Raw genomic sequence first — 14,481 nt, forward strand, 5'->3', positions numbered from 1 at the left:
ACAAGAAAGTTCATAACTAGCCAACACCATTATTGGATTCAACATTTCAAAATCCTAAAAAATCTGTCTGATAATCAAGCGTTGGAAGAAATCTCCCATTAGTCTAGGAGTATTGTTAGGTTGCTGTCATTAAACAAACCCAGTGATCTCAAACATTTGTACCACAAATTAAACTATGACTTATACAAAAATACATTTTTTTTTTTTTTTACTACATTCTCCCATACATTCTGTTTTAAGCATGTTCTTCTATGAAGATAAATACAGGGTGAGTTAAAAACGACTTTTTACACAATTTACAATCTTTCAATAAGTTAAGCTAAGCCATCTAGCCTGGCCAATGTAGGTCACACGTATGGGGGGGAGAGGGACTTGTGGTCAGACTGGGAGGGGGGCACCACAGTGCGGTTTGTGAGGGATGTGCTGGCCTCACTGCACATCGAGGCACTGGAGGACTTGTGGCTCCAGCAGGAGCAGCAACTACTGAGGAACCTCCGCCAGGACTCCAGGGTCTTCCCTGACCAGACCCACAACCCTGAGGTGATGCCCACCACCAGGGACATAAAGTACTTGAGCATGAAGATGGCATGGTCTGGCCCCAGGCGTTGGCGCTCAGCCTGGCAGGAGCAGCCCAGAGCCCTGTCCCACTGGGGCCTGAGGTGCTGCTCATACACCAAGCAGGCCACCACCACGGCGGCGGGGACCGCGTAGAGCACCGTAAACAGGCCGAGTCGGATCATCAGCTTCTCCAGCTTGTCCGTTTTGTCACCGCCCTGCTTGATGACGCTGCGGATGCGAAACAGGGACACAAAGCCTGCCAGCAGAAAGAGGGAGCCAATGAAGAGGTACATCACCAGGGGCGCAAGAAGAAACCCCCACAGGCTATCCACACTCTGGTTCCCCACATAGCAGATCCCAGCCACCGAGTCCCCATCGACAGAGCCCAGCGCCAGCACAGCTATGGTCTTCACACTGGGCACCAGCCAGGCAGCCAGGTGGAAATATTGGGAGTAGCCGGCGATGGCCTCGTTGCCCCACTTCATGGCTGCCGCCAGGAACCAGGTGAGGGAGAGCACCACCCACCAGATGGAGCTGGCCATGCCGAAGAAGTAGACCAGCAGGAAGACCAGCGTGCACAGGGCGGGGCCCGAGGCGTCATACAGGACGTGTTGGCGGTCCTCAGAGCAGGCCACCCTCTCGTGGCCCACCACCAGCCTCACCATGTAGCCCAGGGACACAAAGAGGTAGCAGGCGGACAGATAGATGATGGGAAGCTCAGGGTACTTGAAGCGCTCCCTGTCGATGAGGAAGGTGGCCACGGTGGTGAGGGTGGAGACGAAGCACAGGACGGACCACAGGCCCACCCAGAAGCTGGTGAAGGCGTGCTCATCCTGGGAGAAGTAGGGCTGGTGGCAGGGCTTGGCACAGTTAGGGACGGGGCCCGTGTAAACGCGGCCGTAGAGCGGGTGGACCTCGCTCTTTATGGGCACCAGGGGGTGGCGGCAGCGGCAGTCCCGGTCACACTCCTGGTGGCTGTGGGGTTTGGGCTGGGGGGGCCTGCGGCGGGTTGGGTTGTGGGGGGCCTTGGGAGTGGGTTTGGGGAAGGCAGGGGACAGGGTGGTGATCTCGCTGCTGTTACGGTCCATGCACAGCTGCTCGGCATCGCCCAGCTCCGGCAGCTTCTCACAGCTCATTCTCTCAGGCCACTCAAAGCCGTACTGGCTCATCAGCGGAGAGCAGCCGCGCTTGGCCCGCTCACACACCGAGCGACAAGGTGGCAGGGGCTTGCGGTATTCCGGGATGCAGATGGGGGTGTACATGCTGCAGAGGAAGAAGAGCAAGTCTGGGGAGCAGTGGATCCGCACCAGAGGCCAGAATTGGTGAACCTCCAGCCCCACCTCATCTTGCGTGTCATGGTTAAACTGGTTGGGCATGTAGGTGAGGTTGTAGCCAATGTCCTTGCACATGGGCACAGTGATGGGTTCACACACGATGTTCTTAGAGGCAGTGTGCACCAGCTGTGCGCTCAGCAGCAGAAGCAGCCACACCACACCGATGTGAACACGGCGGTCTTGCGTGGTCGCCATTGGATATTGTCCACGGCTGAAATTTTTTAATAAAATGCTGAAGGTTATTTAACAGCAAAACCCAATGTTTTCAACAGTATGCATACGGTCTCAGCTCTTTTGTATTAATATATTATCATGGTAGTCTATATCAGGATTACTTTGGACCTGCGCAACTACATAGGGTTGTAACTAAAAGCAACAACAGAAAAACGGTTACAGGAAAAGTGAGAACTCACCTTGTCGATCACACATCAATCTGGGATTATTTTTGCGTCGAAATCAATGTTCAATCCCAGTTCGAGAGAGTGCGCAGAATAAGAGGAACATTTAACATAATCCAAGAAAAATGCCATTGATCAGCATGGGTTTTGGACACTTTATCCCAAAATATTCCATCCGAAAACGCGCTCCCGATGCAAGCAAACAAACTCCAGGCAGCTCCTTTCTATCACATAACAGCACTGGGTTGATGCCGAATCTTTTCTTCAACTGTAATTAAGGAAAATTCTCTTGCTGTGTAGAAAAACAAAAAGTAGCTTTTCCCATTAACCCCGTGGACAACCTTTCCCATGCTTTGGCCACTACCAGTAAAACGAATTGTGTGGGAGGCAGGCTTGTCCTGGCGTACCCTCCCCCTAGCACAAGTTTGCCATTGCACAAATAATGTAAATGACCTGACAATTAGCCTGCCGACACATGCACAACGACTGGGAGCAGCCTAACAGTCCTTAAGGAACGGAGTTCTGCGCTAACTAACAACTGTCATACCAAATGAGATGGTGAAGTAGGACGCGTGCATGCGCGCGCGTGTGTGTGTGAATAAACTATAGTGGTCCAGGCTGTTTTGTCATTTAGTTTGAGTCTCTCTCTCTCCTGCTGCCTGTATTGTTAAATTGTCTTTTGTTTTCATCTTCTAATGGCATCTTGACCTTAAATGAGTTCTGATTGGTCCGCGGGCCACTGGAGAATCACAAAGAGGACTTTGCCGCTCGCTACAGTTGAGCCATTGTGTACACCGTCAATGTACTAATTGGCGCTGACAATTAACCATGTTAGCATACAAGGTCCGTTTTCTGTTTCTCTTCAGTACAGCTAAGGAGCAAATGAGTCAGCTAATTCAGAGAACATACTGTATTCACACAGGGGCATTGTGGAAAAAATGAAACTAAGGTAAAATCAGTGTTCATCAGTGATGGAATTCACTGTACTAAAATTACACCAAACGCTATATATACAGTGAATAATGTGTGACAGAACAGTGTTGTGTTGTGAGTGTGTGTTCCCGATTGAAATGTGAAGAGTTTCATTCCAAAACACCATACCTATATCCATTTCCAAAACATTTTGACAGGTTACATTTATTATTTAACATCAAAATAATATTGATTCTTCAAGTGTATTTTGGTTTGCATATTTAACAAGCAGGCAGTGAGCCACCGTATGATGTGTAGAGTGTAGTCCAGGTTTGTGGAGCCAATAACCACCCACTGTGTCAGAGGAAGGCAGAGTGGAATACTGTATATACCTGTGTCTTAGGGTATGTCCTCCTTTTCCCATGACAAAGCATTACTCACTCAGCAACTGAACTAACAACAGTTAATTTCATCACTGCTCACAGATTCAAACAGGTAGGTATACTTTTCCACATCTAGAAAATCATATCAAGTGCTTATCAGCACCCAGCAGCCATGAAGGTGTAAGATGGAGAACATCTTATTGGAATATGGTTTTACAATAGCGTGGCCGACATTTACTTCGTGTGATTAGCATTTTAGACAGCACCTAATTCGTACTGTGCACATCATTTGGGCCTGAGAGTGCGATATAGGAAGTAATGTCGTTCCCCACTGAACTGAACAGGAGAGCCTCAAGTGTGGGAAAGATGCAGTGCTCCAAACCAAGCAAGGGGCCTTCCACAGAGAACCTTCTGCTTATCAACCCACTGCTCAGACAGAATTTCTACCACTTCAGAGGAGACAAAAAAACGACAGAACTATACCCTGGACCCTGCTGGAGCCCTCAGCACTCCAGTCCCCTGTGGGAGAGCAACAGTGTATTCGACCCTCACTGCTACAATGGCAGGGTCAATGAATGAATGAAATGGAAGTGGCCAATTAAGTTTCCTGAACTGTTTCCTGAAAAGTTGCAACTGTGTGCGAACTGAAGTACAGTGCTTTTTTGGTGCAAGGAAAGAGGACATTTTCTGAGTGCATCTGAGAGAAGGGAAGAAGGGAAACTTCTTCTGAGAGGAGAGATGAGAGCGCAGGCTTTGATGTGTCCCCTTCAGAGCGATGTACACTCTACATGAAGGGAGCGCCACCAGCGGACACCTGTTTAATTCAAGCGTCCACTACGTTCAATAACTTCCCCGCTTGCTCCCCCTCGCTCCACACAGTGGCCACCGTCCACTTCCCCGGGCCCTCCAATCAAACCTCAGCCGAACGATTGTTCATTCAAGGGCCTCTTTTTGTACCTCCTCTCTCCACCTCAAACCCCTTTTACTCTTTCATTGTGTATACTCTATGAATAAGGACCCTTTGCTTTTAATTCAACATTGATGAGGTCTTAATGCATGGTATCCCTCTGTTAAAATGTCCACATATACATGTATACACATAACAAACAAGGTCCTTGCATTGAACATCAAGGACCGTTTCCTAGTAGCACAGAGCCGTTTCAATGGTCCAATAGGCTGAATAAATGTCCATTAGCGAAATGGCAATCAATTGCCATGAAAACATAATTATACTTCTTTGAACGTATACATGCAAAATGCTGTATGACATGTATTGGGTTTGACGAGTTTGTGCGTTAAAAAGTATCGAATTTCCATGAAAGACTTGAACAAATGTTTCTAATGTTATGAATAATCATATTGATTGGCATACTGAGGCAGCGATGGAAGAGCAGTCAGTTTCCCAAGGTTTCTGTTTTGGCCAGGGAACAGCCCTTCTCTCTCAGTCAGGAGATGGCCTGACAGGGGGAGGACATGGGTGGGGAGGGAGAGGGCCTGACAGGGGGAGGACATGGGTGGGGAGGGAGAGGGCCTGACAGGGGGAGGACATGGGTGGAGAGGGAGAGGGCCTCTTTGTTTCCTTGTTGTTGTTGTACTAATTTGACATTTTACAAATTCCTGTGTCATCAAGTTCCTCAAGTGTGGTAATTAAGAGAGGCAGGTCCCTCCTGAATGGGGCCATACAGCGCAGAGGTCTCAGCCAATTGGACACAGACACACACACACACGCACATACACACAACCACACACACAGATATGCACACACACACACACACACACACACACCATCATCAATTGGTGGGCCATGGGGAAGTAGTGGGAAAGGAGCTGAGTTATTGAGAGTAATGCTTTAGATTGCTCTAGTTTTTTGACACAGAATGAAAAACATTATTCCACCCTGTTTTTTCTTGAGGAGACAAACACTCCACATTGTAGCATATAATAGTCCTGGACTCTACCCCCCACACTCTGCCCCCCCCCCCCCCCCCCCCCCAACACCAAACTCCCCCGTCCTGGTCGTTGTCTTGGTTTGTTTAAGAAAGCTGTTGTTAATGAGGGGGCTAATGGGTCCAGTTCAGCCCCTCTCCCCAGGGTATTGTTGGAGGATAACGGCCACATGGACTCCAGCTGTAAACCTGAACAGACCATATTGTTCCTGACCCACATATGTGAATGACATTGGCATGCTAATCTAGAAACAGGGTTTCTTCATTCTTCTTTTTTTTGTCAGTCAAATGAAGGATTGAGATGGTGGTTTTTGGCCCACTTGAGGATCCTTGGAAGAGGGTTTATTTTTTGGAACAAGAGAAGTGAAAAAGGGTTTGCTCTGAGAAAAGTGCCACCCTTATTCTATGTCTTTGCCTCCCTGTTCTCAGGTCTCCTGGGTCTCTCTCTCTCTCTTTCTCTCTCTCTCTCTCATTCTATCTCTACCCCCCCCTCTCTCTTTCTTCTTCTTCTTCTTCTTCTTCTTCTTTTTCTTCTTCTTCTTCTTCTTCTTCTTCCCTGAATCCCATTTCCATTCTCCCTCAAAATCCTCTGCTCTCTCCTTGTCTTTCATTTTCCCCACCTTCATGAAATGGTAGCTAGCTGCCTTCATAGCTGCCTCATAGCTGCCTTCATAGGTGCCTCATAGCTGCCTCATAGCTGCCTTCATAGCTGCCTTCATAGCTGCCTTCATAGCTGCATTCATAGCTGCCTTCATAGCTGCCTCATAGCTGCCTTCATAGCTGCCTCATAGCTGCCTTCATAGCTGCCTCATAGCTGCCTCCATAGCTGCCTCATAGCTGCCTTCATAGCTGCCTCATAGCTGCCTTCATAGCTGCCTCATAGCTGCCTTCATAGCTGCCTCATAGCTGCCTTCATAGCTGCCTCCATAGCTGCCTCATAGCTGCCTTCATAGCTGCCTCATAGCTGCCTTCATAGCTGCCTTCATAGCTGCCTCATAGCTGCCTCATAGCTGCCTCATAGCTGCCTTCATAGCTGCCTCATAGCTGCCTTCATAGCTGCCTTCCAGGCAGTTGAGCAGTTCGATTCCCGGCCAACACAACACATTTTCACTACCTATCTTCCACCGTAGATTGAAGACCCATCTCTTCAGGCTACATCTTAACTGTCCCTCTTAAAGACCTCTTCATCCCCACTACCCCCCTGTGCAAGTTTCTCTCCTGAAAATAGATTTAAAAAAAAAAAAAATCTTCCTTTCTTCTAGCATTGTGACTGCCAATAGCCCCTGGTCCTAGCATAAATTACTTTTTCTTATGATTACTGATGGATAGATGATTCATTCACTTAGACAAATGTATTTGTTGTAAGTGGCTTTGGGTACAGGCGTCTGCTAAATGCCAGACATGTCAAATGTAAATGTTTGTAAAGCTGGCAAGTCTTTTGTCTGTCCTTTGTTTTTATGTTCTGTGTTCTCCTGCACAAAAGACCCTCTACCTTGCCCAGGTTGGTTTTGGTGAGCACAGCAATTGTAAGGTCTCCATAGCAACAGCTGCAGGAGCCTTGCTGCTGGTCATTCTATCAAACCAAGTTGGGAGTACCAGCACAGGAACAGCCTAAGACACCAACAGCCTTAATGGTTATAACGATGTGATGTATGATATGAACCGAGATATACAGTATGTGTTGCCTAATATCCTATAATGTGCTGCTGCTGCTGCTGTTTTGTTTTTGTTTCTATAACACCCCATGGGCATTTTTTAAAAGCTGACATAGCATTAATAATGTTTTTTGGTCGTATCATTGTACATCTGTCATGAAAATGGTATGGTGCAGCAATATCTAAGTAAAAGGTTGTTAATTCACCGTCTTATTAGATTAGATTAGATTCAACTTTATTGTCATTGTGCAGAGTACAATTACAGAGACAACGAAATGCAGTTAGCATCTAACCAGAAGTGCAAAAAAAGCAGAAAAGTGCAATGTGAACAATACATACAGGCAGTGCAGAATAAGCAGTATATGAGCAGTATAAGTAGTGCAGTATATGTATTAACAGTAACATTATAAGCAGAGCAGATAAGCAGAATAAATATGGAATGCAGTATGAACAGTATAAACAGATATGTACAGTGTATTAACAGATATGGACAGTGTGTACAGATATGTGCAGTGTATTAACAGTAGCATTATAAGATTAGTAAATCATAAAAAGCCGATGGACAATAACTGAGAGACAACGCTAAACCAAAACATTGTACAGACATGTGAAGTAGGATGTGGTGACATGTGAAGTAGGATGTGGTAACATGTGAAGTAGGATGTTATAACATGTGAAGTAGGATGTGGTAACATGTGAAGTAGGATGTTATAACATGTGAAGTAGGATGTTATAACATGTGAAGTAGGATGTGGTAACATGTGAAGTAGGTGGTGGTAACATGTGAAGTAGGATGTTATAACATGTGAAGTAGGATGTTATAACATGTGAAGTAGGATGTGGTAACATGTGAAGTAGGATGTGGTAACATGTGAAGTAGGATGTGGTAACGTGTGAAGTAGGATGTTATAACATGTGAAGTAGGATGTTATAACATGTGAAGTAGGATGTTATAACATGTGAAGTAGGATGTGGTAACGTGTGAAGTAGGATGTGGTAACATGTGAAGTAGGATGTTATAACATGTGAAGTAGGATGTTATAACATGTGAAGTAGGATGTTATAACATGTGAAGTAGGATGAGGTAACATGTGAAGTAGGATGAGGTAACATGTGAAGTAGGATGTGGTAACATGTGAAGTAGGATGAGGTAACATGTGAAGTAGGATGTTATAACATGTGAAGTAGGATGTTATAACATGTGAAGTAGGATGTGGTAACATGTGAAGTAGGATGTTATAACATGTGAAGTAGGATGTGGTAACATGTGAAGTAGGATGTGGTAACATGTGAAGTAGGATGAGGTAACATGTGAAGTAGGATGTGGTAACATGTGAAGTAGGATGAGGTAACATGTGAAGTAGGATGAGGTGACATGTGAAGTAGGATGTGGTAACATGTGAAGTAGGATGAGGTAACATGTGAAGTAGGATGTGGTAACATGTGAAGTAGGATGAGGTAACATGTGAAGTAGGATGTGGTAACATGTGAAGTAGGATGAGGTAACATGTGAAGTAGGATGTGGTAACATCGTCTTATACTTATTTAATTATAAGTTATTTTAGATCACAGTGAGGCAAAGGGTCATTGAGGCAACGTCTCATACCAAATGTCAACCTGACGTCTAAACATAACGTTTGCAAGACATTATAATATTAACGTCCCAGATTTCTGTTTTAATATAAGTACCCACTGTTCTACTTAGATATTGTTCTGACATATTCTTAGAAACATTACATTAACTTTAGATTATTGCATTTTTGTTGTAAGCAATCATTGAGGCTATGTCCCAAAGCAAACCTTCAGCACACAGACCAAATCTTACTTTTGGTATCCACATATACAGTAAATGAAAGCTCTGCTTGGATTTTAATTGTATTTGCTACCATACAGTACTTACAGTATATAGAAAGAAAGTCTAGACCATACCAGATGAGTATCTATACAATAACATTATTTGCATCGTTAGTAACAAGACCTCACATTCATTGAATTATGGTAAAGGGAAATTCAATGAACACTCAAATTTGATCAATGCATGTTGTACTGGATTTGAACCCCATTCTCCCATATATTCAACTTTACTAGTCACTGAGGAAAGATTGAGATATGCTGATATAAGTTGTGTATTCAGCATTCATGGCATGGGAGAATAGGTAATTCTCTTGTTCCTTTCTCTCTTTTCCAGTGGAAAGACACCCATTGGAATACATTTGAAGGGGCTCCATTTGGACACAAGTATTATTGCCCACAATTCTATCACCTTATTTATAGGAGCAACTAATCCTGTGGGAATCAACTTAGGTAGTCACCTCTCCTATAAGGTTACTCACACAGAAGGGGTATCTGAACCTTGTTTGTTGCTCATACTGTATGTAGACAATCATGTTAATATCAGACACAGGCAATGCAGGGTATACAAACATTTCAAGAGTGTCAGGATGGTACGTTTTTAGACAGACATTCTGTTAGTTCCTAAACAGGTCACAAGAAGACATAGGTATGGGAAAAGTGGCACTTATCTGATACATTAATTTCCTTCAACAACATTTTACAACATTATTTTAGTGTTAAGATGAAATGTCATACATGGTAGACCATACATATATCAGAAATTGACTTCACTAAATTGGGAGTTATTGTACAGTAACTTAAAATATCAAACCAAAATGGGTATCAAATAGCACCTTGAGACAGATTCAGTGCAACCTAATATATAGGTTATAAGTTCAAATCACAGGTGAGGTAAAAAGGTAAAATGACAGGTGAGGTATGAATGAAAGGTAAAATGAAAAATGTATTTATGTAAGTAAGCAACATTTTCAACTGTGAAATGCTGATCGTCAACAGCCAATGTAAAGAAAATGTTAATTTTCAACCCGTGGACAACGTTTGGATCAAATGACAAACATAAGTCAACGTTGAAAAATTACCATCACATTACAACGTCTAATAAACTGTTAATTCCAAACATCATTTGACTGAACAACAACCATCAAATAACAATGTCAATCCAACATTGTAAAAGCTACAGAGATCCAGCTTTTGAATTTTGACGTTTAAAAACCTTCCCAAAACAAGTCTCACAACCATACAACGTGAGTGTGGTTAGTTTTTGACAACACGCGGAAAAGAAAATCATTCATTCATTGAAAAAGTAATTCATTCATCGGCATATTTCAAATACGTTTTCATATGTTGCAACTTGAATTTGAAAAGCTTGAAAGATCAGTGATGAGGAAAAGGAAAAGCAGGTTTAAAATAATACAATTTTCATACATTTTCGCCCGTTTTATTTATTTATATACCCATTGCGTTTTATTTCTGCTGGTAAACGGAACCTCTGATTAGATTGAGTGAGTGAACGGCACCACCTCGTGGTTCGTCGACACCGGCTGTCATAAATCTGATTCATCGAAATCCGTAATTCAATTTTTGCTCTGAAGATGGAGCTATTGCCTTTAAGACAGGATCTTTATATATTGTCAATGGGTAGGATGAAGGAGATATCTGCAGACAAGCCAAAGTCTTGTGAAGTAAGAAATTGAATGAATGAATGTCTATAATGTCATAAAATGAGATGGTACATTTTCAGCGAAAGATAGATAATGATAATGTACATAACATACATATTTTACTATTTGGCATAGGCTATAATGAAACCATGACAATGAAACCTTAGAATCACTGGATTAGCTGAAACATACCCGCACATCACCATGTTGACATTTTTCTGAATTAATTTTCAACCTTGCTCTGTCATAAACACAGTGGGAAGAGAGAGAGAGAGAGAGAGAGAGAGAGAGAGAGAGAGAGAGAGAGAGAGAGAGAGAGAGAGAGAGAGAGAGAGAGAGACCAAGCAAGAGAGAGTGGTTGGGGGGTGAGGGGGATAGCGCGCCGATTCTGCGAAGCGCGCATTGCATCCGCTACAAATTGTCTGCGTTGTCACAATTATATTAAGGCTCGCTACTCTTGCTACCATAATAAACTACAACCGGGTTTGTAGTGGTCGTTACTACGGTCTCAAAGTGGAGCCCCGAGGTTCTCGGATTGGCGCGCTCCTTCAGGGGCTAGGAGGCGCGCCGGGTACTTCAAGATTTTTGCCCGGTTTCGTCGCAGGCTCCGAGACTAATGCCACCGATCGCCGAGATCGGAGAGGCTCTACCCGGTCTAGGATGCCGAGGGGTCTGCTAGCGCCGCAGAACACTTTCCTCGACACAATTGCTACCCGTTTTGACGGAACCCGTAAGTAACCCTTCCATGAGCGCAGTTTTAACCAGGTGAAATGCCTTCACATTTCAACATTCAACTTTTTGTATGTTCAGTATCATAAATCCAAAACATCTGAATAATCAAGACATTCCAATGATCTGCATTTGTCGTTTTGAAATGTCTTAAACTATAAAGCACCTATTCTTTTTTTCTTAGATGAGGATCAAATTGAGGACTGTGCAGCACACAAGACTGTAATCTTCAAAGTCTTAGCCGTGCACGACTGTCATCAATATAGTAATGAATATATATACATGCATCACATCAACATTCAAGTCATCCATGGACCTTGGCTAATTATCCCCCCGAACATGTTCACACATTTGAATGTAAGCTTGTAGCTTATGGATTTAGTGGAGGGTAAACTCACTTCACCCACCTTTTTATTTGTATAAAGAGGGTTTACCAACCTATAGGTAAATGTAATGACCTACTTGATTGGTTCGCTGGACCAGAACCAATGTTTTGGTCAACAGACTTCAACCGTGATCAAGGTCTGTTGACTGAAATATTGGTTATAATCCAGCCGATCTTATTATGAGGCAATCAAGGCTGCCAGTGTGTGGGAGTTTCTTTCTTCATGACATGATGAGTAACATGCTAGAGCCTCAATCTCCCAACTAATGCTTAGGCTACGGCTTCAGCTGGCTCACGCAAGAGTGCCTGTGGGGGTGTAGAGAGCCTGGGTTGGAACTCAGTCTGTCTCAAGAGCACAGGGCTATCTGCATATGGATGTACAGCAGGAGAGGCTAGGTGGAGGTAGAAATCAGAGGACGGGCTCATTGTGATGCATAGAATGGAATCCGTTCCATGCATTACAATGAGGCCGTCCTCTGATTTCCGTTCCATGCATTACAATGAGGCCGTCCTACCTCCACCTGCCTCCACTGATGTACCGATTACAACTGTCAATACCTCGTCCAATAGATGCATGGCTGGACTTGGGATGTGGATGTGAGCCTGTGGACAACACTGTCTCTCTACATAAGACTGATGAACTCATAGGTGCCAACAAGTCAATTATGAAAGAATTGGCCTTTGCCAACCTCTCACTGTAGCAGATCATCTCTTGAAATAACACTGCAGATCTAATATTGACCGCCTGTAACAGATGGATTACCCTTTGCTTCTTTCTATCAATTTGCTACCAAGCAGTCAATGGGCAAGTCGTTAACAGGTTTGATGTAGTGTTGCTTCTCCATAATCAAATGGTCTGTATGTCTCTCATTGATGAATGAAATAGGAACAATGCAAAGACTGGGAGATAGAATGGAAGTGGGGGTGAGGAGAGAAGGGTAGGGATAGGAGATGTTATTGGATGTGCAGTGCACAGTAGCAGAAAGCCTCTGGCTGGGTTTTTGAAGATGATCCGGAGTGAAAAAGTGTTGTCAGTGTAGGACGCTGGCTGCATGTGAGGGGAGCAGGTTCTTCGACGGGGAAATCAGGTTCTAGAGGGGAGAATCAGGTTATCGAGGGGGGAATAGGTTCTAGAGGGGGGAGCAGGTTCTAGAGGGGGAAATCAGGTTCTAGAGGGGGGAGCAGGTTCTAGATGCGGGAATCGGGTTCTAGAGGGGGGAGCAGGTTCTACAGGGGAGAATCAGGTTATTCACGTGACTTTCTCAGTCTCTCTCTCTCTCTCTCTCTCTCTCTCTCTCTCTCTCTCTCTCTCTCTGTCAGATGCACAGACACAGCCTCCCGACAGAACAGCAGCATGTGATGTAGCCACAACACTCCTCTCTACCTATGGCAGCATGTCAAAGGAAATGATGCCTACCGTCACACTGCTGTCAGAGCAGAGGCTTCAAAAAGCCCCTGAGACCGTCTTAGTGGCCGATGTGTATTATGTCAACATCTAGTTAAAATTAAAAAAGCACTAGTCTCTGGGGAGCAGCTGTCATCTCTTAACGAATGTTTAGAGGGAACAGGTTAGTGCACTGGAGCCCGTAGTTACTTTCATGGTATGATGGTGCACCTCGTGGTCCTAAAGACCACATCGTTTGATGCTGATTCAGGTTGTTTAGTGTGCAGTCTTTCTGCTCTCTCTTTCTGCAAGAGATATAGAACGTGGGAATGTGCAGGTGACAGGGGGTCCGCACACCTTTTTCCCCCCTTGGAGGCCTAGACTGTGACGCAGGTTAGTGGATCTGGTGTGAGAAGGTCAGTAGCACCCTCTTATTGGTTAAATTCAGAGAGCTTCCATTTATGGTGCAGTCAGGTGCTACTCTATCAGGCGTATTCCAGGTCATGTAATCAAGTTTTTTTGATGACTTCTAAAATGACTAAATGAGGACGTATCCTCTTCCTTAGTGAGTATTTGTCACGTAGCAAAATGCTGTGGTGCTCGCTGTTCATTTGTGAGAGAGGGATGATTTTACACACCACCAACCAAGAGCCCTACTTCCTCTTGCTCACATTTTCTCGTTCCCTCTCACTCCCCACACTCCCCTGTCTCTCTCTCTCTCTCTGAGGTTCTGGGGGCAGGGTTGACAGGTGCTAGAGCTGTGATGATGGGACTGGTGATGGCGAGGCTATCAAAGCCTGGTCAACAATCTAACATACTGTATGTTGGTGCTGTGTGGGGGGTCATGGGTGTTCTTTGTTCTGTTGACGGACGGACGGACGGGGGTGGACGGACGGATGGGGGGTGTGTGGAATTTAAGACATTTCAAAACGACATGATTGAGTCATGTCTCGACTCTTTGGTTTTATAGTTATTTCTGTCCATTGTATTTGGTGATAGTGTTTGATGTTGGATTGTGCTAAAAAAAAAGGCTTTTTAGAATTAGAATTCTCTCTTTCTCTCTCTGGCGCTCTCTCTCTCTCTCGCTCTCTCGCTCTCTCTCTCTGTCTGATGCACAGACACAGCCTCCCGACTGCACAGAACAGCAGCATGTGGTGTAGCCACAACACTCCTCTCCACCTCTGCCAACATGTCAATGAGAATGCTGAAGTCTCTCTCTCTCTCTCTCTCCTCCCTTGCTTGCTTGCTTTCTCTCCATATTAAACACATTATTCAGCTTGAG

At 44.5% G+C, this 14,481-nt stretch overlaps 3 protein-coding genes across 3 annotated transcripts in view; 1 reads left to right on the forward strand and 2 right to left on the reverse strand.

Annotated features, from left to right (window-relative positions):
* acadl (acyl-CoA dehydrogenase long chain) overlaps positions 1 to 14,481 on the reverse strand; it is a 402,840-nt gene that overhangs the window by 274,400 nt on the left and 113,959 nt on the right. The window lies entirely within an intron of this gene.
* On the reverse strand, positions 348 to 2,039 carry LOC310811701 (frizzled-5-like; the record flags this gene model as incomplete). Its single annotated transcript, XM_083679952.1, has 1 exon — positions 348 to 2,039. Exon 1 carries the CDS (start codon positions 1,965 to 1,967, stop codon positions 348 to 350), a length of 1,620 nt encoding a protein of 539 aa, XP_083536078.1. The 5' UTR covers positions 1,968 to 2,039.
* LOC310812120 (voltage-gated inwardly rectifying potassium channel KCNH3-like) overlaps positions 11,206 to 14,481 on the forward strand; it is a gene marked incomplete at its 3' end in the record, with an annotated part of 10,643 nt that continues 7,367 nt past the window's right edge. The window contains 1 exon segment of the mRNA XM_083680541.1: positions 11,206 to 11,431. Coding sequence (XP_083536667.1) covers positions 11,362 to 11,431 — 70 coding nt within the window. The 5' untranslated portion in view covers positions 11,206 to 11,361.

This window comes from Argentina silus (genome assembly GCF_951799395.1).
Source record: "Argentina silus genome assembly, chromosome: 11".
NCBI classification, from domain to species: Eukaryota; Metazoa; Chordata; class Actinopteri; order Argentiniformes; family Argentinidae; genus Argentina; species Argentina silus.